At 41.2% G+C, this 20,527-nt stretch overlaps 1 protein-coding gene and 2 non-coding genes across 3 annotated transcripts; all 3 read right to left on the reverse strand.

Moving 5' to 3' along the window:
• Nucleotides 1-432: 432 nt before the first annotated feature.
• Nucleotides 433-14,139, reverse strand: gars1 (glycyl-tRNA synthetase 1). Its single transcript, XM_061712995.1, has 17 exons — nt 13,853-14,139; nt 11,381-11,482; nt 10,994-11,096; nt 10,746-10,887; nt 10,230-10,318; nt 9,761-9,837; nt 8,317-8,462; nt 8,081-8,230; nt 7,806-7,968; nt 7,559-7,723; nt 7,359-7,467; nt 7,128-7,272; nt 3,224-3,309; nt 3,000-3,109; nt 2,681-2,774; nt 2,411-2,601; nt 433-908 (listed from the first exon to the last, which is right to left on the reverse strand). Exons 1-17 carry the CDS (start codon nt 14,093-14,095, stop codon nt 783-785), a joined length of 2,241 nt encoding a protein of 746 aa, XP_061568979.1. The 5' UTR covers nt 14,096-14,139; the 3' UTR covers nt 433-782.
• LOC133423765 (small nucleolar RNA SNORA84) lies at nt 6,719-6,854 on the reverse strand. The gene has a single exon (XR_009770835.1). It is a non-coding gene; the product is annotated as a small nucleolar RNA SNORA84 (small nucleolar RNA).
• LOC133423760 (small nucleolar RNA SNORA84) lies at nt 10,396-10,531 on the reverse strand. Its single transcript, XR_009770830.1, has one exon. It is a non-coding gene; the product is annotated as a small nucleolar RNA SNORA84 (small nucleolar RNA).
• Nucleotides 14,140-20,527: the final 6,388 nt, after the last annotated feature.

A 20,527-nucleotide genomic window follows, 5' to 3' on the forward strand; every position in this document is an offset into this window, starting at 1 on the left:
TTAGCAGCGTGTCAAAAATATTAGCCGACTACCTGAAATAGATTTCCTTTCCTGAACAGCTTTTTCATTCCGTGAGCATTCAACATCATTTTCACATGTGCAGTGGACACGAGTGTCCAGACCTGAACTCCAATGAAATGAGTGCAGCTTCCTTGTCTTGATGGAAAAGTAATGAGACTCTTGTGGATAAATGTAAGACAGCAGTTATCACTGGGAGCTAATCAAACCTAAAAGGTGCTCCAAAAGCATTTTAACAGCTAAATGCTTTAATTGTTTTTACCATTTTTTTCCCCCTCCAAACTGATGCTGTCCCTCCTGTCTTTTACAAACTTTCATTGGTATTTCTAGATTAAGATTTGATATGCTCGTTTTAATAACCACAGAAAGCCTGGTGCTTCTCAAACGTAATAAAAACCACAGTTCATGCCCACGTCCAGTGAGTGCCGGCTGCTTTTATTGAAACTAATATTGCAACCCAATCCACCCAAAAACTGGAACAGACGGACTTCTCCTTCCATTGACAATGTCATAACATTTTATCCCTTTTGAAATATCTGAAATAGTCATACATGGGTGCAATGTTGCTCATTAAGTCATGTGAATTCTTCAGAATTGTTTTGACATGATAAATACATGACATTTGAGTGACTGCGGTGATCTAAAACAGAGGCCAGGCTGAGAGCGCCGCGGTAGTTCATAACAACACAGCTGCAACTCCTTCCTGGTGGTGGGTTTTGCATCGAGACTGGATTTTGAAGCGACTTTTGCAGATGAAGCGATCTTTACTCTTCGACCGCCTCCCTCTTGCTGGTCTCCTGTCCCTCGAATATGGGGTACTTGCTCTCCACTTCGGCCCAGGTCGTCACGCCGTTGGCCAGATCCCGGACGATCAATGGCAGCTCACTGACCTGAGGACGGAGGTGAGAGTTAACTTTGTGCTCAAATGTGTTTGGAACAGAAAGTAACATGTTTCAGCGAAGCGTTCTGCAGCATCGGATCCAAAATTGAACACCTTAACTAAATGATGTGAGGTTAAAAAGGGATGATGTGGTCATTTCATTAACTGCTGCAGCAATCCTGGATCTGAATGTGGTAAAAACCGCAACCTTTCTGGGGTTTATGTTGGGAACTGGTAAGCATGTAGTGATGTCTGCTCACACCAGCAGTGTGGAGGTTGAATGAAAGAAACTTTATTATGATTATGAAGACTAAACAGCTGCACTGCAGCATCACAGGCTCCGACAACCAAACACAGGTCACTGTTACAGGACTGAAACATGCCCAGAGTGAAACCCAGCAGTCATCGGGTTCGCAGACAGCTTTATTGATTAAAGCTACGTGTCAGATGGAGAGTTCACCTACAAATCAATTATCATGCATTTCATTTAATCCCCTGTAGTACCATTTACCTTGGATGTCCCGATCCGATCATGTGATCGGAAATCGGGCCCGATCACGTTGTTCCAGATTTGATCGAAGTCGGACGTTGGATCCCGATCAGGGATCCATCTATCTATATTTTATTCTCATTATTTTGATCAGCGCATCAAACAGAGGATGGAAAAAATGCCAAACAACTGGTGTATCAAGAGCAATGGGTCCATGTAATTTTGTGTGACAACGCTGCTAATATGAAGAAAGCTATGGGTGAGGTGGGGGTGCGGAGTGTGGGCCGTGTCACGTAAGGTTCAATAAAGTTGTTTGTTTTTTGGTGATCTGCACATGCGCACAGCCGTGTTACAGTGGAGGTAAATAAATAAAGGTTAGGTTACAACTGTGATTGAAAACCGAAGCTTCGCTGCCGTCTTCCTCAGCTCTCAGATCTCGCCGACTTCGCGTGCACGAGGGTGATGGACACCCTGCTACCGCGAGGAAGAATGGAAGTCACTTCAAACACAAACATTTTATTCTTTAAGCCAGTATGGTCTAAAAAGCAAATTAGTGGCCTTATTTTATGAAACTGTTGCACGTTAATTGGCTCATTTGTTTACATGCCTGCTGGTTATTTTAAGTTGAGCTGCTGTTTTTATTAAATCCAAATTTATGTTTAAATTTGCAATATTGTTACTAGTTAATAGTGAACTATTATCACTAGTTAAGTGCAAAATGATAAAATAAGGTGAATAAAATAAAATAAAATAAAATAGGGGACAACCTGGATCTGTTTATTTTGCATTTGTTCATTTTTTTTTATGTGTTACGAAAGTATCGGATCGGGACTCGGTATCGGTAGATACTCAAAATCAAATGACTCAGAATTGGATCAGGGCCAGAAAAACGTGATCGGGACATCCCTATCCCCACCAATAAATCAGGTTATTTTACAGCATTCAAGTCTCTGTGCTGAATCTTGACATCAGGCTTTAAAAAGGTTTAAAAAGCAGCAGATGAAGCTGAAGTGCTGCTGTACCTCGGCTCTGATTTGCCTCATGGAGTCTCGGTCCCTCAGCGTGGCCGTGTGAGGCGTCTTGTTCACTGTGTCGAAGTCGATGGTGATGCCAAACGCCACGCCGATCTCATCCGTCCGGGCGTAGCGCCTCCCGATGGATCCCGAGGAGTCGTCCACCTTGTGAGACACGCCGTTTTTGGTCATTGTCTCGGCTGAGACGGAGAAAGGATAGAAAAATTAGGAACCTGCTCAGCAAAGTTGACTTACAGGTTAAGTAAGGCAGAAACTTACACAATTCCTTCACAAAAGGTATGAATTCCTGATTTTGGCTCAGAGGCAGGACGGAACATTTGTATGGAGCTACGGTAGCGGGAAAGCTGAAGTACTGAGAGAGAAAAAGAAATAAATGATATCAGGTGGATGAAAATAATACGACACAGACCAGCAGTTGTGACAAAACATTCTTTGACCTTGACTGAATAAAACAGTGAACCTTAACGCACTTTACAACACAAACAAATCCAATTTATATCAATTTTCTTGCCTTTTACAACAGCAAAATATGCATAGATGAATTTCTTTCATGACGATGGATCAGTTGCAGACCTACCGTTCTTTGTTCGTCTCCTTCTCTGACGTGGAATGTGTGTTCAAAGATGGTGTACATGATCCTGCCGATGCCGAACGACGGCTCGATTACGTTGGGAACAACCTCCTCCACTGCAGACGACAAACACAGACGGAAGTTACACCAGTGTTGGCTCCAAAATAATCCTCCTCCCGTCTATCTATATTTTATTCTCATTATTTTGATCAGCATCCTTCAGGACTCACCGTGCAGCGTCTTCTGGAACCGCTTCACGCTGACCATGTCCTTCGTGAGTTTGAACGTCTTGCCATCCGTCTCGATGGTGAACTCTCTGTTGGTCAGAAATAAAATACAAGCTGATTAAGAGATTACAGTCATAACTAACTGAGGAATAAAAACTCACTGGTTACATTTTTATACACTTCTGATGTGAAAAAAAATCTTCTCCAAAACTGCCGAAATATGAAAAGCCTCTCTGTCACTAGAAAACTAAAGAACAAAAAACACTAGAAAATTTCTGGATATTTTGATATGGGCATGCCCTACCGCCCATTCGTCCCCTCTTGCTGCTTTGGTTTAGGGCTGTAGTGGTTGTGTTTAGGGTGGTTCTATGTCAGTTTGAGGTGTTTTTACGCTTGTATTTCATTCATTCCTGTGCTCCCAATAGTTATTAATGGGGCGCGCTTTTTGGCATCTAGCGTTGCCACGGTAACGCTTTTGACTGAGAATAGTAATGCCCATCGAGGCAAGATTGAGACGCATCTAACGATGTATGCCATGCATGGGTGCATGTTCCGGTTCAGGCTACGTTAACGGATAGGTTTTTTTTTTCACCATGGTACAAAACCCCATCCGAATGAATGGGGCCATTTGGCCTGGATTTTGACATAAAATTTCCTTAAATCCCAGCTTCATGAAATTTTAGTATGTTGAAGTCCACAGCGTGCCGAGTCGGGGAACATTTGTACGATGTCTCTACGATAACCTGTTGCCTAGCAACAAGCATCCAAAGTCAAACGGAAAAAAAAAAAAATGAAAGGTCAATATCACAAAAACTGTAATAATTGGTAGAATGAGGTTGTATGGTCCTTTAGTGCCAATCGGGCAGAGTGTTTGAAAGTTTGAACGATGTCTCTACGATAAAGTTCGACCGAGCGATAAGCGTCTGAATTTTCGCCTTTTTTTTTGCTTTTTGGCAACTAGCGTTGCCACGGTAACCCCTATTACTGAGAAAAGTAATAGCCATCGAGGCACGATGGAGACGCATCCAACGATGTATGGCATGCATGGGTGCACGTTGCGGTTCGGGCCGCATTAACGGACGGAAAAAAGTGCGGAATAAAAATAATAATAAAAAAAGGGAAACCTTTTCTGTATACAATTATATCGCCTTCATTTTCATGTTTTTCCTCATTTTTTCGGGCGTGTTTTATTTTTTGGGGATTTTATTTTTCCACATCAGAGCGGGGTCATGCTGTACACCCACTGGTGTGACGTGAGACTTTTGCAACTTTAGCTTGTTAGCAAAATGCTAGCAACATTGCCCTTTGGGCCATTCTGGACGATTGCAATATGGTCATGCCACTACTTGGCATGCCCATAATAAGAAGGCAGAGTAAGTAACTCTGTAAGCGTCATGACTCCCTCCTCACCACCTCCTCCCTAATAAACCAACAAGGTCTTAATTTACCGCTTTAGCTCTGTAAAGGGAAAACAAACTATAACAAGCTTTGTTTTAGCCAATCAATGACAAGGGGAAGGTTCAGACTCGTGCCAGAGACGTGGAGAAGGAGCGCTGTGGGAGGATTCATGATGGGATGCATTTTCTCCAGGAAAACTGGAGGGAGGGGGAATAAAGATCTAGCTCTACATATTTAGCTGAAGTTTTGAATATTAGCAGATGCAAAGTGATCGATAACTCACCAACACACCCTTTAACCCTTCTCTATTACCTTCACACATCTCAATACGTAGGTGCACAAGACGGGGGGAAAGAGCTTTTTTTTTTTTCAAACCAATATTTTAATACAAAGTGCAGCAGTGACCCACAAAAGAAAAAGGAAAACATCACAATGTCCTTTTAATCTATTACACTGTTAAATCATTCATTTTATCTTAAATAGCTGGGTATTCACAAGTAAATGAACCAGTTAAAATAAAAGAAAAAGATTTTGGATGTAAGCTCATAAGTGTTAAGAGCTGTAAACCTCCAGCGTTACATCACATAATGTGAACTTCTACAATCCACCACCATCAAATGGTGCTGGCAGCTTCATCGTCATTTGACAGTTTGAATGGATCAGTCACCTAAATGCTGCGAACGCCGTCCTTGACATTAGTGGTACTTCGGTAGAAAGCGGTCCTGGCAGTCAGTTCAATACTTGAAGGGCTGAATTATTAATTCACAAGTAGCTCCAAAGCGACAGAGACCCCATTAACCTGCAGGACTCAAGTGCTCTGATGAGTGCCCGGTCACAGGCGTGCTGAGCATGTGTGAATGGGACCTACAGATAGATTTGCTTACATCCCATGATTGTATGCATGTTAAAATTTCAAATAGATAAAAGGCACCGTAAAGAGTCACGCGTTTCCAAATCAAAGGATGTTCATAGGAAACCCTTTATATTACCCAGCGGCCTAAAGCCGGCAGACACGGTGCAATTGTCTTGTTTTGAACAGATTTTTCAGTCGTGCAACTATTTTTTGGATTGGGCCGGATTTCGACCCAATCGTTGGTCGTGCCTCGTGCAGTATACGTGGGGTTACCGACGAGAGATTAACACCTCACGATGAGCTCCCGATCACAAATCGTGTGCTCGCAAGAAAATCAAACGTGTTTGAAATCCTGGTCGCTTCTCGTGAAAGTATCGCACAGTTGAAGCAGCTACGACCAGATTGGCCTCATCCTTTCACAGAGAGCATGCGCAATCTCTGATGTCACGTCAAAAACTATTATTTGTAGTTTAAAGTGTTGCAAATTCATATTACAAATCATGTTTTAATAGCAGAAAAAAAATACCGCATTTCCCACGTCTGCCCAGCCAATTCCTTGTCCAATCACGACGTTGCCTAATCTTTTTTCATTTATCACCACACAGAATGGCACAAATTGCTAAAGGCTGATTTATAGTTCCGCGTTACACCAACGCAGAGCCTACGGCGTAAAGTACGCCGTCGATTTAACGCGGAAGATTAATTCAGGCTTAAGGCAGCTCGTTTGTTTTTGCTGAGCATCTTCGGTGTCTCTCACTTCGGGGTTCCTCCTCTTCCACTTCTTTTTGACGCTGCAGTTCCAGTACACAGAAGTCCGACGTGAGGATTATGAACGTATAGTGTGATTTTGGACAAAAATAAAATCCCAATTTATTTTCTCTGAAAACCCGATTTTCGATTTCGATTTTTTTGGTAAAACTACAAAAGACAATGGAATAAATTGTTTCAAAATATTTTATCTTTATTTTTAAAGAAAAATAGCAAACAAATTTCCCTATTGGGAATGAAGTGCAATTGAAAGATACTGTAAATCCTCCTTGAGTTTAGTAAAGTGACAACATTTACAATTTTCTTGACCAAACAAAGATGACTAGACGAGCTCTGTCTGTATTGCAGCCAGCTGCAAAAAAGGAAAATCGATTTTCCTTTTTTTTTTAACATCGATTGTGATTAATAAATCCGATTTAGATTTAAAATCGATTAATCGCACAGCCCTAGCAGACGGGTGTAAACATTGATGCCATTTTTCGTGTCTCTGCAACCGGGCTATGGAGAGCTGCTATGGAGACAGCTTCCATGCATAAAATCACAGAAATCAATTTGTGCCTGTTAATAATAACCTAGAGTTCAGCACGATGGAGCTGACTCTAGGAACCACCAGGCAACTTCTTCAGCAATACAACAAACAAACAAAAAATGTATGAAACGATTTAAAATATCGCAGTGTATGCCCCGCTTAACCTTGTTAAAAAGTAAGATAAATCTTTAGTCAGTGTCACTTTTATTTTTTCTTAAACTAAAGAACAACAGAACTGAGGGCGCCATCTTTCTTTACTTAGCCTATTACAAACAAAACTGTGTTTAAGGCAGATTTGCTGATCAAAAGTGGAGCCTCCCGCCAGAAGCCACACAACCCACACACATCCAAGCACTCACCCGTTGTCATTGAGCAGCTGCTCCTGCTCGGTGATGAAGCATTCGTCGCACACAGAAAGATACTCCATGGCTATCTTTGCATCCTTCTTGTATGCTTTCCCAATGGCTCCCTTGTTGGGTTCGAACTGCACAACATTCACGACTTTGTGTGGAGAAGTTAAGGGACAAACACGACTGAGAATCTCTGAACATTTTCTGGACAGTACGGCATGCTGCAGCAGGTGGAGGATATGGGTTCTTTCAGAGGTTTCTCAGCAGCCAGAGGGACCTTGGTGGCTCGCGCGTGGCACTGCAGATCATAGCAGGACCGGTCAGCACAGCCCACGATCTCAATCCAGCCCTGCAAAGGACAAACATCACTTTGAGCAACATTATGAGGGAAAACAACTGAGCCCATAAAAAAAAAAGAAAAGGGTGAAATCAAAACGTACATAGGAGGTTTTGGTTTCGGCGTCCCAGCAGTCACAGGCGTAGTGAGCCATCTCGTTGTCCATGTGCTGTCTGAAACGTAGCTTGTCTTTGGCAATACCCACTTTAGTAAGGTAGAGGTAGATCCTCCCAATGAAGTATCCCAGGACGGAGTTATTGATCACTCCCTGAACAAGACAAACAGAATCTGTTTAACTGCAGAACACAATTAACCCCCTCCAGCACTGCTTCAGTAGCTAAGGTGCTTGCCTGCTCCACAGCTTCTCCCAGCCGCATGATTTGTGCAGACTGGCCACTGGTCTGGGCTTTGGAGGAGTACAACGTGATGTCCAAGTCAGCGACATTGGAAAATTTAGGATGGACTTTTTCGTTTGGGTCTACAAAGTGCTCAATCTCGGCCATGGTGAATTCCCTGAAAGGAAAAGTGGAGCTCTTATGTTCCAGTTAGAGCTCTTAAAACATTTTAATTTTCTTAAAACAAACTAAGCAGAAAGATCTGCAGGGTGAACCGGATGACTGCTTACCTAACACGAATGAGTCCAGAGCGAGGAGAGATTTCGTTCCTGAAAGAGTTTCCTATCTGAGCAGCAGCAAAAGGTAGTCTTCCCTGGTTGAATTCAAGAAGACGTTTGAAATTGAGGAAGATTCCCTGAGCAGTTTCAGGCCTCAAATAGCTGCAAATTGAGATTTAAAAACATTATTTAGCGATACAAATGTGAAAACACCACAGAAATGTTTATAGTTTTGTATCTAACTGTACCCTGGCATATTCCCCCCTGGTCCAATGGACGTCTGGAACATCAGGTTGAAGGAGATGGGAGCTGTGAGATCATTTCCGGTGGTCGGGGACTTGACGTTGTATTTCACAAAGAGGTCGGCCAGCTCTTGTTGGGTGTTGTTGTCCAACTGAAAAGTCATTTAAAAAAATATGAGTGCAGTGATATTAAGCCTGGTCAGAAACATCACTCATTTTCATACAACATGATTTTAAGGCCAATTTGTGACTGAGAAACCGCCTGATTACTGTGTAACACACTAGATATGTGAAGGTCTCAGGGGAATCTGCATCCAAGCTACAACCAATGAGAGCGTCTCATTTCTTTCATGTATTTTGTCGACAAAACATGGTTTAGAGCAGGGGTCCCCAACCTTTTCTGTACCGCGGACCGGTTTAATGTCTGACAATATTTTCACGGCCCAATCTAAAGGTGTAGCTGATAAAAACTAAATAAAATGACCGGCATTAAAAACTGTGGTATTTTCGCTATAGTAGTAGTAATAATAATAATAATAATAATAATAATAATAATAAAACATCATTTTTGAAGAAATAAAATGAAATAATGGAAATTGTAAATTACCTATAATATCAGTGTTTCTATATGTGTTTTTATGTTTGTTTTCTCATTAACGTTATTTAAAGCCAGGCTTTTATTTTATTGTTATATATTAAGTAGACCGATATTTAGTGCTTTTATTTTGAAGGCGTCTCGCCGAGACCTCGTAAACATCCGGCGCTTCGGACTTTAACGGTAAAAGTTTAACGGCAGTAGAAAGTGTGTCTGAACTGACACAAAAAGCACCTGCTGATGAGGATTTGAGCAAATTTTATACCGTATTGTATATATTATTATATATATATATATATATATATATATATATATATATATATATATATTATATATTATTATTATTATATATATATTGTATATATGTCCAGCTTGAGTTTGGTCGCTCATGTATTGTGGTAGCTTTATTGCCGACCGAGCGAGCAGCTGCGTCGGTCTGTATTTAAGTTAAACTTATATGAATGTAGAAAGACTAACTATTTTATTTTATTTTATTCCTTTATAGCCCTTACGGTGTGTTTGCAGTGTATTTACATCAAAGGAATAAAAACATTGTGAACCATCAGTTTGAGAGTCATCCATCATCAGTCGGGGATTATACAGAAATGATTTTTTTAATTAAAAAATTTTTTTTTTTTTTTTTTTTTTTCCCTCTCTGTGCGGCCCGGTACCAAATGACCCGGGGATTATACAGATTATACAGGGGTTGGGGACCACTGGTTTAGAGCGCAGTAGTGTGGTTAGATGTAATTATGATCACCACAACGGCTTTTGGGAGCTCCAGTTACTAAAATAGGTTGTGTAGTCTGAACAGCACGAGATCCGGTGTTAAAATGGTCCAAAAGTAGGACTGACCTGAGTGACAACACTCTCCATCTCGGTCTTCTTCTCTGCGCTGCACTTCTTGTCAGACATCAGCTTCTGGAGATGAGCTGGGGGACAAAGAATAATTATTCAGAAGGGTATAATAACACTCTAATGCAAGTCAAATAAAAGACGTGCACATTCTCATAAGGAGTAAAATCTAATCATTCTGGTGAAACTTTTCTCTGACAAATGTCTTATAAACTGTGAGCTCAAGTTGTTGGACAACTTAATGTATTGAAGTTATTGCACCTTTTCAAGTTTATTACATCATCTTTTGAAACAAGGACATATTATTATCATCATAGTCTTCATGAACAGCCAGTGGGGATGTCCCCTGATATGAAAGCCCTGTGTGGTTTCACAGGGACTGACTGCAGGGGTTTCTGGGATTAACAAGCTTTAATTCACACAGATGTTGGAGCCAAATCTGTGAATGTGCCACGAGAAAAATGTTTACCTTTGAGGAGGTGGTCGGCCCTGAAGCATTCACCATTCTTGACATCTTTTACCATGTAGTCTGCAAATTTTTCCACATGCCCTGAGGTCCTGTGGAAGCCAAATATGCAACGAATGATGAAGCAGACTCATTAAGGAAAAACAAATCTAAACATTGACGCCATTTTTCGTGTCTCTGCAACCGGGCTATGGAGAGCTGCAATGGAGACAGCTTCCATGCATAAAATCACAGAAATCAATTTGTGCCTGTTAATAATAACCTAGAGTGCAGCACGATGGAGCTGACTCTAGGAACCACCAGGCAACTTCTTCAGCAATACAACAAACAAACAAACATAATATCAAACTGAACTGGATTTAAAAGAATTCAAATAATTTCATTAAACCCAGAGCAACAACTGCAATACTTTAACATTCAATTAAACATTACTGTCTGCCGCCACCTGATGCAGACCACGTCAAAATAGCAAACAATCATCCGAATTAATCCTTCCTCCTCTGATCGCACCGGACCTACTTGAGGACGGGTTCAGGGGTCAGCATGGTGCAGTCGATCTCCAGAATCTGCTCCTCCTGGATGAAGTGCTGCCTCCAGGCCTGCAGGATGTTGTTCTTCAGGGCGCAGCCCACGGGGCCGAAGTCGTACAGGCCGCTCACACCTGTGGAGCATTACTGCATGGTAACAGAACACTTAAAGACAGCACTGAGTGTTGCTTTGAGAGCCAACGGATCTCCTAACTTCACTGTCGGTCACGCAGGCGTTACCTCCATAGATGGCAAAGGCCTGGTCGTAGAAGAATCTCCTCTTGAGGGTATCCTCCATCTTGGTTCTGTCAACAATGTCATCATTGGGTTGCAATGACAGTTCCTGAAGAGAGATAAATAAAACATATTTTATTGCGTGTCTGCACTCAAGGTTGAAACCTCATGACTGGCATTGAGAAATTACACAAAATCTTGTGTAACTCATCTCTTTACAGACTGCAGACGTCATGTAGCTGAAACCTTATACATGACAGATCAGACTACCAAGAGCAGATCAAACTCTTTAAAATGAAATGTAAAAAAATGTACCAATAGTTACAGCAGATCCAGCTGCAAATTACACTTGACAATGTGAAAAAGCCACAAAGAACTTGATAGAAATATCACCTTGGCCTCCAGAGTCCTCTTCCTTGCTTTCAGTTCAGCCACAGCTCTGGTGACGTCCACATCTGGAGCTCCACTCTGTTTCATCTGGCGCACCAGATCCCCCTAAACCAGAAAGCTGTTTAGAGACTTGCACAAAGACACCCGACTGAGCAGGCTACAAACGCGACTCTGGACATGTTTACAAAGAGTTCAATTCAATTTTATTTATATAGCGTCTATTACAATAAAAGTGCTTTCCAGAGACCCAGAACTGACCCCTGAGCAATTATTATGCTTTTTTTGCACTGTTTTTCTTTTATTTCTCATACTGCACTACTTTTATTTTCATTCCAATGTATATACTGTTTATATTTTGCAATTATATATTATTAACTTTTTTTTACCATTTTGCTGCATGTGTGTGTTCTGCTGCTGCACAAAGCAAATGTCCCCATTGAGGGAGGAATAAAGGACAATCTAATCTAATCGATTACAAAAACATAAACACGGATAGTAAACTCTGAGTTAACCAAAGTGGACTCTTGGTTCAAATGTAACAAACTGTCATTAAATGTCAGCAAAATAAATTTCATCTTATTCAAATCAAACCAAAAGTTTGTCCATACTGGTTACTGCCTATTTAAAATAACTGGGCAGGAAATAAAAAGAGTATATGCCACTAAATTCCTGGGGGTCCATATTGATGATTCTCTCAATTTCAAATGTCATATTGACCATCTTGTAAACAAACTGTCCAAGTATGTTGGTTTGTTCTACAAGATCAGACACTTCCTTCCTCTGTCTGCCCTTCTTACTTTGTACAAAACTCTCTTTGAACCTCATCTCAACTACTGCAATGTGATATGGTGCAACACCTTCACAAGCCATCTTAAAAAATTAGTATCTTTGCAAAAGAAAGTCATACGGGCCCTGTCTTGGTCAGAGATAAATTCCCCCACCCGCCCTCTATTTCACCGCTTTGAGTTACTAAGGCTGGCTGAGCTAAACGATTATCATAATGCTTGTCTTATGTTTCAAATTGTCAACAGGCTCAACCCTAGACTTAGTAGTCTTGTGCCAATCTCCAGCCCTCAGCACACATACCAAACAAGAATCAAACCACTCATATTAGGGAAATGTCGCCGACATGTGCGCGCCAGTATGAGTGTTGTTTGCAGGGGGCCGCAGATTTGGAATGGGATTGATGATGGTGTTGCCTTCTATCTCCAAGTTTAAAAGACAACTAAAAAATAATCTTTTACTAACCTATATATAATATAAAATGCTTCTTCATGGACTGCTGGGATGTATGTGTGTGACTGTATGTGTATGTAATGTTAAGTATGTATGTTAAGTGTTTTTTTGTGTACTTTGTATGCATTTATCCATCACCATCTCTTTACGGATGGTAACTGCTTATACCATTGACTGTACCCTCACCCTTATACGAACTATGGGCCCCCACCTATAAGCTTTTCTAGCTTCCTTGGGGGACCCATTCACTCTACCCGTTTAATTCAATTGTATTATTATAATTATTATTATGGTATTGTGAATAAACTCAAACTCAAACTGGCAGGTAAAAACTCCCCTAGTGGGAGAAAAACCTTAAGCCAAACAGTGGCAAGGAAAAAACTCCCCTTTAGGAGGGAAGAAACCTGGACCAGGACCTGGATCATAAGGGGGGGCCCTCCTGCCAGAGGCCAGCTGGACAGAGCAGGGAAAGAGGGATCAGACAGAGAGAAGGGAGACACAATGGCCAGCTAGTGCACTGCAGAGATAACTATATAAGCAGATGTGGACAGCCTCTACCACAGAGGAGGTCATTGATTTGGTTTGGTAGCACCACAGATTTGGCCTCATCTCTGAACCCCACCCTATGTCTGCAGCAGCAGCAGCAGCTCTGAAACGTGGCAGAGGACGCATGCTGCGTTCCATTTGTCCTCGGAAGTGGGGATTTCCCAGTTCCCAGTCGGAATTTTCAACTGGAACGCCCCTCGAAGTGGGATTTCCCACTGGGAAAGTGGGAGAGTTTTCACCACCCCCGAGTTTACATTCCAAGATGGCTGCCCCGGTTGTAAACAGTAGAAGAGAGCTCTGTAAAAATTCGTAGCACTTCATTCTAGTTTTGGTCACACTAGATCAGTCATATACAAGTATTGTTCAGTATATATATGCTGCTATAGTGTACTTCAAATTTTTCATGTGGTATATATATATGCAAACTACAAACTTGTTTTCCGACTTTGTAACTGGAACGCTGATAACTCGGCTGCGACGTCATTCCCAGATCCGAGTTCCGACTTCCGAGGTAAATGGAACGCAGCTTAAGCTGTTTTAGCCGCTTTCATTCAAGACAGCAGCCGGCGTGTTGAGCTGCTCAGCCCGAGAAAACACCCTGAATTTGACCGACGCCACCACCAATAACACATGTAATCAATAAATCAACCCCCCCACTTCGATGTGGTTAAAATACCCTTAAATAAATCCCACCTGCTCTTTGACAGCCAGCCTGAGAGGAGCGAGGATCTCCTCCATGTTTCCGTCCATGGTTTGTCTCTCCGACCGCTGCTGCAGCCACGGGCTCCTCGTCCTCTTCTTACACCGGCGAGCCGACACTGAAAACGGCCTGATTCCGGGTGACTTCCGACCCAGACGGAGCGCAGAGACGGTGCAGAGGGAGGGGATGAGAGCGCTGGTCGTCAGCAGAGCCGATGCGGAGCCGCGGAGGAGCATTCACGCATGGAGCCACGCAGCCAGAGAGAATGATGAAATCTCTGCCTGCAGCAGGTAAACGCAGCTGCCGCTGCCGCCCGGCACTTTCCGCACGCAAACCGCCTGCACTCGGCGATATATACCTGCAGATTCGTCACACATGCAATAAGAAAAAATTTAATTAAATTAAAAGTGAAATATATAGGTTTCTTTACTTCACGAAATTTATTTACGCAGAACCCCCCAAAAAAACACCAAAAAGCGACGGGAATAAATAATTATAAAAGCCATGTCATACTACTCTGACCCATTAGCTAAGTTACTTAATATTATCAATGTTTTGATTTGACAAGACGTATCTGCTAACTTATCTACTAATTCCATATATATTACTATATTACAATCAGTACTCGAGTTGAAAAAAAAAATGGGGGGATGGTGGATTTTATCATATGGGGAGAGATAATTTGTGCTGATTACAAATAATAGCAGTGACCAAAACACCTGCAGAAATACTGCAGGAATGATATAGCAGCAGTTAAATGCAGCCTTCTGTAAGCTTTAAATATCCACTGGGCTTACATCAAATACATCAAAACACAACAATAAAAAACAGTTTTCTGAACTTATCATTATGCCTCTTAGAGGTTGACACACACGCACACACACACACACACACATATATATATATATATATATATATATGTATGTATGTATATACAGTACTCGAGTTGAGGGGGGATGAGGGGGGATGGCATCCCTCCTGAAATAAAAACAGTAAAAATCATCCCCCCAGTAAAATTGCCATCCCCCCTTTCCATCCCTTGTGTCATTTCATCAATGAATGTGGTTTTACTGCTATTTCAACATTTACAGTCATCACCTGAAAAATAACTTATTTGACAATTTTCAACTGTTGCAAGTCAATTTTCACTTGAAATAAGTAGGAAAATCTGCCGGTGGGACAAGATTTATCTTCTCATTACAAGCAAAGAAATCTTGTTCCACATGCAGATTTTTCTACTTATTTTTAAGCAGCACAACGTAACTTTCAGCTTTTCTGAGATTGGCGGCATCTTTTGGACAAAAGCGGTATTGTTTTACCAGAAAGAACACTACGTTTCCCATGAGCACCAGCGCGTACTGCCGGAAAACTCCTGTCCCGTCGCTGCATTTGTTTTGATGAGAGAACACGGGACACTTTTCTGTCCAAGTGAACAGACGGAACGCAAAAAAAAAGATGTTAAACTGCTGGAAAGGAACTGGAATTTACCGGGATACCTTAAACAAGGAAGCCAGGGAGCGGTATATGGAGAAAATAATGATTATTAACATTTGGGTTCATATGAAATCCCTACTGAAGACCCATGTGTTTCAAAAAATTTGTATAATAGTACAACATACAGGACATGTTTTGTATCACTCTTACTTCTCTTTTCTTTTTTTTTGACTGCTATATTATGCTGAAGAGGCTCCGAGGCGTGAGCAATATTTTTTTTTTCCTTGTGAGATTATCTTTTTCCTCTGCAGCTACAAATAAGAGTTAATATTTTTTCCTCAACAAACTAGTTTTATCTGAAGATTGGGGTTAATTGCACCGCAGAGAGCTGGTCAGCAACTGCGTTTAGCTGGCGAAGTGGGGAATAAAACCCGTGTTTTGATCCGACCCGGTCTGCGTGAGTGTTTGTGGTTTAAGGCTGTTTATGGTTCTGCGTTAAATCGACGCAGAGCCTACGGCGTAGGTTACGCGGCGACACGCACCGTACGTGGGGCGTCGCCACGTACCCTACGCCGTAAGTCTGCGTCGATTTAATGCAGAACCATAATTCAGGCTTTACTGTGTGGAAGCCGGTGTTTGGTCGTTACAGCCGCGATCCAAAGCGAGCCGCCGACTCTTTCACTCTTTTACTTTGTTATATCAGATACTTGGTCTCCGTGTTTCTGCCTCCGAGCAGGAAAGTGGTGAAAAGTTAAACCATTAGGATCTTTTCCCCACGTCTGTTGTGTGGAGCTGCTGCAGCCACAACACAGCAACAGGTTCTGCGGGGCTCTGCGCTCCACTCCCCGCCCATTTTCGTCTCGACTACGAATCGGGAAGGAGGGGGAAGTGACGTATGTCGTAAAGCAGTCAAAGTCGTAACGATTTGTAGTTTTTTAGTGTGGCAGGGTTCCTACCATGCTCCTCAAAGTTACATAGTGCCAGTGAAGGCGATACAGACCCCCTCAGACCATGACAGAGGTGTCATTAAACCTGTTGGAAGTTGATGTTCCATCACAATGACTCTGGAAATATGATATTAAGGTGGAAAAGTTACGTAGTGTCGCTTTAAAAAAAAATATTGCTCACGCCTCGGAGCCTCTTCAGCATAATATAGCAGTAAAAAAAAAAGAAAAGAGAAGTAAGAGTGATACAAAACATGTCCTGTATGTTGTACTATTATACAAATTTATTGAAACACATGGGTCTTCAGTAGGGATTTCATATGAACCCAAACGTTAATAATCATTATTTTCTCCATATACCGCTCCCTGGCTTCCTTGTTTAAGGTATCCCGGTAAATTCCAGTTCCTTTCCAGCAGTTTAACATCTTTTTTTTTGCGTTCCGTCTGTTCACTTGGACAGAAAAGTGTCCCGTGTTCTCTCATCAAAACAAATGCAGCGACGGGACAGGAGTTTTCCAGCAGTACGCGCTGGTGCTCATGGGAAACGTAGTGTTCTTTCTGGTAAAACAATACCGCTTTTGTCCAAAAGATGCCGCCAAACTCAGAAAAGCTGAAAGTTACGTTGTGCTGCTTTAATCAAATTTAGTTTTCATTAATTCATGGCCTTATGTAAAATAATCGAAGTATGGCTACACAGGGATATTTTACTTCCTTTTATACTGGAATTTGTTTTCTAATTTAGAAATGTGGTTTCCTTTGCCAAAGCTGCATTTTCTTCTAAGTATGGTAAAAAATAAAATGAGAGTGCTGTAAGAAGAAGAAACACTATTATGGTGTTTTTATTCCTCCAGTTTAATATAAACATAAAGATGCAATGCCATTTCTTTTTTCTTTAATTTTTTTCTTGGTATGCATTATGCATGAATATATCATGGTAGGGATTACTCAGAAAACTACCCAGAATGTGCACTGTGTTACATAATCTATCCAAATGGATCCACATCACAATCACAATTAAATGAATGTTGCCTCCTGGAAGTTAAGATCTTTTCCACAAGGTGGCATTAGAGGTTTAAAAAAGAAATACAAAAAAACATTAAAAAAACAAAGTTGTTTTTGTTTACGCAGATTCTTTAGCCACAAATGTCTTCTTACACAATTGTCCATCTTGAAGAAATGGTTATCAAATAGGAATAATCTTTTAAAATCAATAATAGAACAACAAAGCAAAGGACAGCTATGACATTTCATGCCTAGTTTTGTAATTATCTATCTCTCCTAGATGAAGATGATACAGTTGGTTAACAGCAAATGTAATGTTCAGCGTTATAGGATGCAATTGACTTAAACATGTACTTCTGCACACCTCAATATGTGTTTAAGTGCAGTCTGCCTGCAGACGCGGGGTTATCATGGCCTGTTCAGAGACAGAATATAATGTGATTCCAGTTTCTTACTGAAGTCCACCCACATTCATAAAACATTCAAGAACCGCGCAGTCTGACAGCAGCACACCAGATATATTTAACAACGATGAGAAAGATCATCCGTGTCCTATCAAAGTTGATATCAAGACAGTATGTATTTTAATTATTCAGCAACAGAAATGTGTAGCTTGGGGGGGGTGGCTGAGCTGTTCAGAGAGTCTCTCAGAGGGAGAATCAGAGATCAACAGTGTTTGATGTCCATGATCAAAAAGTCTCATTACTTGAGGTAGAAGTGGTTAATTACCCTTGGATGAATTGTCACCTCCCTGACACTCCCCACTGACACGAGCAAGAGTTTATACCTCGCAGCTACCGTTTCCAACATATTATTTGTACCAATAATTACGCTGATGAGAGCCTCATTACGCAGCTACACTGCAACTATTGAACAAGTGCGAAGACGCTCAGTGTTTCTAAACAGACTACTGGCTGCCGTGCTGTCACAATATCTACTGGATTTTAAAAACATGACCTTTTGACAATGGTTTATGAATTTTAATCAGTGTTGACAGCAAAATTAATCATTTTAACACTTATACAACCTTCCTAAACTTACCTTTAGAGTGAGCATGAGGTGGAGGAAAGGGCATGGCACATACTGTAGACTATATACTGTAGACTGCTGCGTGAATGGTTGAATATGGCCTGTAGTGTAAATGTTAAAATCGCTATCTACTTTATTTGAAACTGTATTTCTTTCATTAATTAAAAACAAATATTAAACCAAATATTAAGCCATACTAACCTGGTCTTCTATGGTGTTACAGACGTTTTACTTATTTTAATGTCATCAAGATTCTTTTAATTCCATTTCTATTGTTTGCATATTGTGAATAGGTATTTTGGTGTGTTGGTAATGTAATGTGTATGTGTGTTTGTGTGTTTTCTCTCAATCACAGCATTTGTTTCACCCCTGTAACACCTTTATTTCACCCACCGTGCAGTGTGAATGGCACAGGAGGTGGAATGGCGTAATATTTTGTTTCACAGCTGTGCCACCTTGGGAGGTAGTAGCTGGGCATAACGGGGGTGAAATGAGAGCTGTTTGATATGGCATTGTTGAAAGGCTTAATAGCCACATGAGGATGGCTCCAAAACTCTGTGGAGAAGATAAAATCAGTCCATTCACAGGGGTGTTCGACATGGCCCAGAGGGCCGTCTGACAGAGGCGTTCAGGCACAAAAACAAGGAAAAGAATAAATAACGGGCTTGCTTTACAGCATGTTCAGGTGAATAACCAAGGGATCCAACACCTTCCTGTTACTGGAATCTCTGCGAATGCGCAGCTAGAGATTAGAGACGAAATAAAGAAGAGATATCCACCATAATGTTATAGCATGATTGCTGCGTGAAAGTGACTTTTAGCTCTAAAATGGGCTTTAACAGGTTTCATCTAGAATATGACTCTGGAAAAAAAAGAGTATTAAATTTGACATATTTTGACACATTTAATGAATTTCTTGTGCATGTGCTGCTGCTTTTATTGAGTCTGACACAAAATTGTGGACACAGATATAAAAACTGTTGACTAAAAGCTGCTAATAAAAAAAATGTAAAAGAAAAAACAAAACGCTTCCATGCACCATAAATACATTCATTGAGAGACTCAAATTGATTCTTTATTAAAATAATAAATATAAAGGCTTTAAAACTTGCAGAGTATCACCAATATCAGAGCAGGCTTTATTCACTTATTAATGACCAATTACTGACTAGTTAGATAATCATTGTTAATATTCTCTAAGGTGGTTATAGGCATTAGGACGTAACCGACCCCCAGTGAGAGCATTGTATCAGCAAGAAGATTACCTCCTAATTATAAGAAGCATCAGCAGATGACAGTGTGCACTTGCTGCTGTTTTGCTCTTGTCCATGTCATCAGACATTTGTCTCTCAGGTGGAGATCTTTGGGGCTCCATTAAGAGACAGCTGATGTGAGGAGGGACCGACGGTCAAATTCATCTCTGCTGGTAGCGGACCAGAAAACCTTTTTAACTCCCCTGTCCACCGGGGCTCACGCAGTACAAATCACATTTGTTTCTCAGAGCATGTGCAAGGTGGATGTATTGATTAATAAGATCGGAGCCCAGACGCCAAAAGCCAAGTGTTTTATCATTGAGGAAGCATTTAAAGTCTGTGTTGCGACAGTTGACTGACTAAAATTTATTAAAAGTAAAGAGCGAGGGCTTTTAAAGCTAATGTCACCTTCAGTGAGCTGCATACAGAATGCAGTAAAGAAGACGAATGAAGATGGCACTTTCAAACAGCGCCAACTCTAACACTTGCACAAAGCCCTTTAATGCAGACGAGGTGCTCTGAGCACCAGGGAGAACTGTTCATTCAGGCAAAAGGTGGAGTACATCCTCGCCGGGTCCCTCGCCCGTCACGGTGCATTTCTTTTGTCATTCAAGAGTCTGTGATGCCGTGGAGCCCACATCTTTGTGAGGGCCACACCGTCTAATCCAGGACTACGACTCTGAGGCTGGTATGCTGCTGATGGTTGTTGTGGGAAAAAGAGGTTCAAGTTCAACTTCTCATAGATTAAAAGGGAAATAATCAAAAACTTGTGTGCAATAATTTGTGCCAGTTTTCTCTTTGTAAAAGGCTTCTTAATGAAAAGTAATTATCTCATCAATAAATAATGTGCCAGAATGTAATATGCATGCTGCAGGCTGTTGGTAGGACAGATTTTGGATGACTATGATTATATTTATCAAACTGTGCCGTCTTACGCAGCCCGTCTTGTTGATTTATCAAAGTTCAATCACATACAACACAAGAACCTTGCTTTTTTAAACCTAAA

The sequence above is a fragment of the Cololabis saira genome, chromosome 22, assembly GCF_033807715.1.
Source record: "Cololabis saira isolate AMF1-May2022 chromosome 22, fColSai1.1, whole genome shotgun sequence".
NCBI classification, from domain to species: domain Eukaryota; kingdom Metazoa; phylum Chordata; class Actinopteri; order Beloniformes; family Belonidae; genus Cololabis; species Cololabis saira.

What these genes read in the sequence shown, in the direction of transcription:
- gars1 (XM_061712995.1), bottom strand. Translation starts at nt 14,095, where the DNA reads ATGCTCCTCCGCGGCTCCGCATCGGCTCTGCTGACGACCAGCGCTCTC. An exon ending in GGCCGACCACCTCCTCAAAG is followed by an intron (nt 9,838 to 10,229) that starts GTAAACATTTTT and finishes TTTGTCCCCCAG; the next exon opens with CTCATCTCCAGAAGCTGATG. An exon ending in TGGGAGAAGCTGTGGAGCAG is followed by an intron (nt 7,724 to 7,805) that starts GCAAGCACCTTA and finishes TGTCTTGTTCAG; the next exon opens with GGAGTGATCAATAACTCCGT.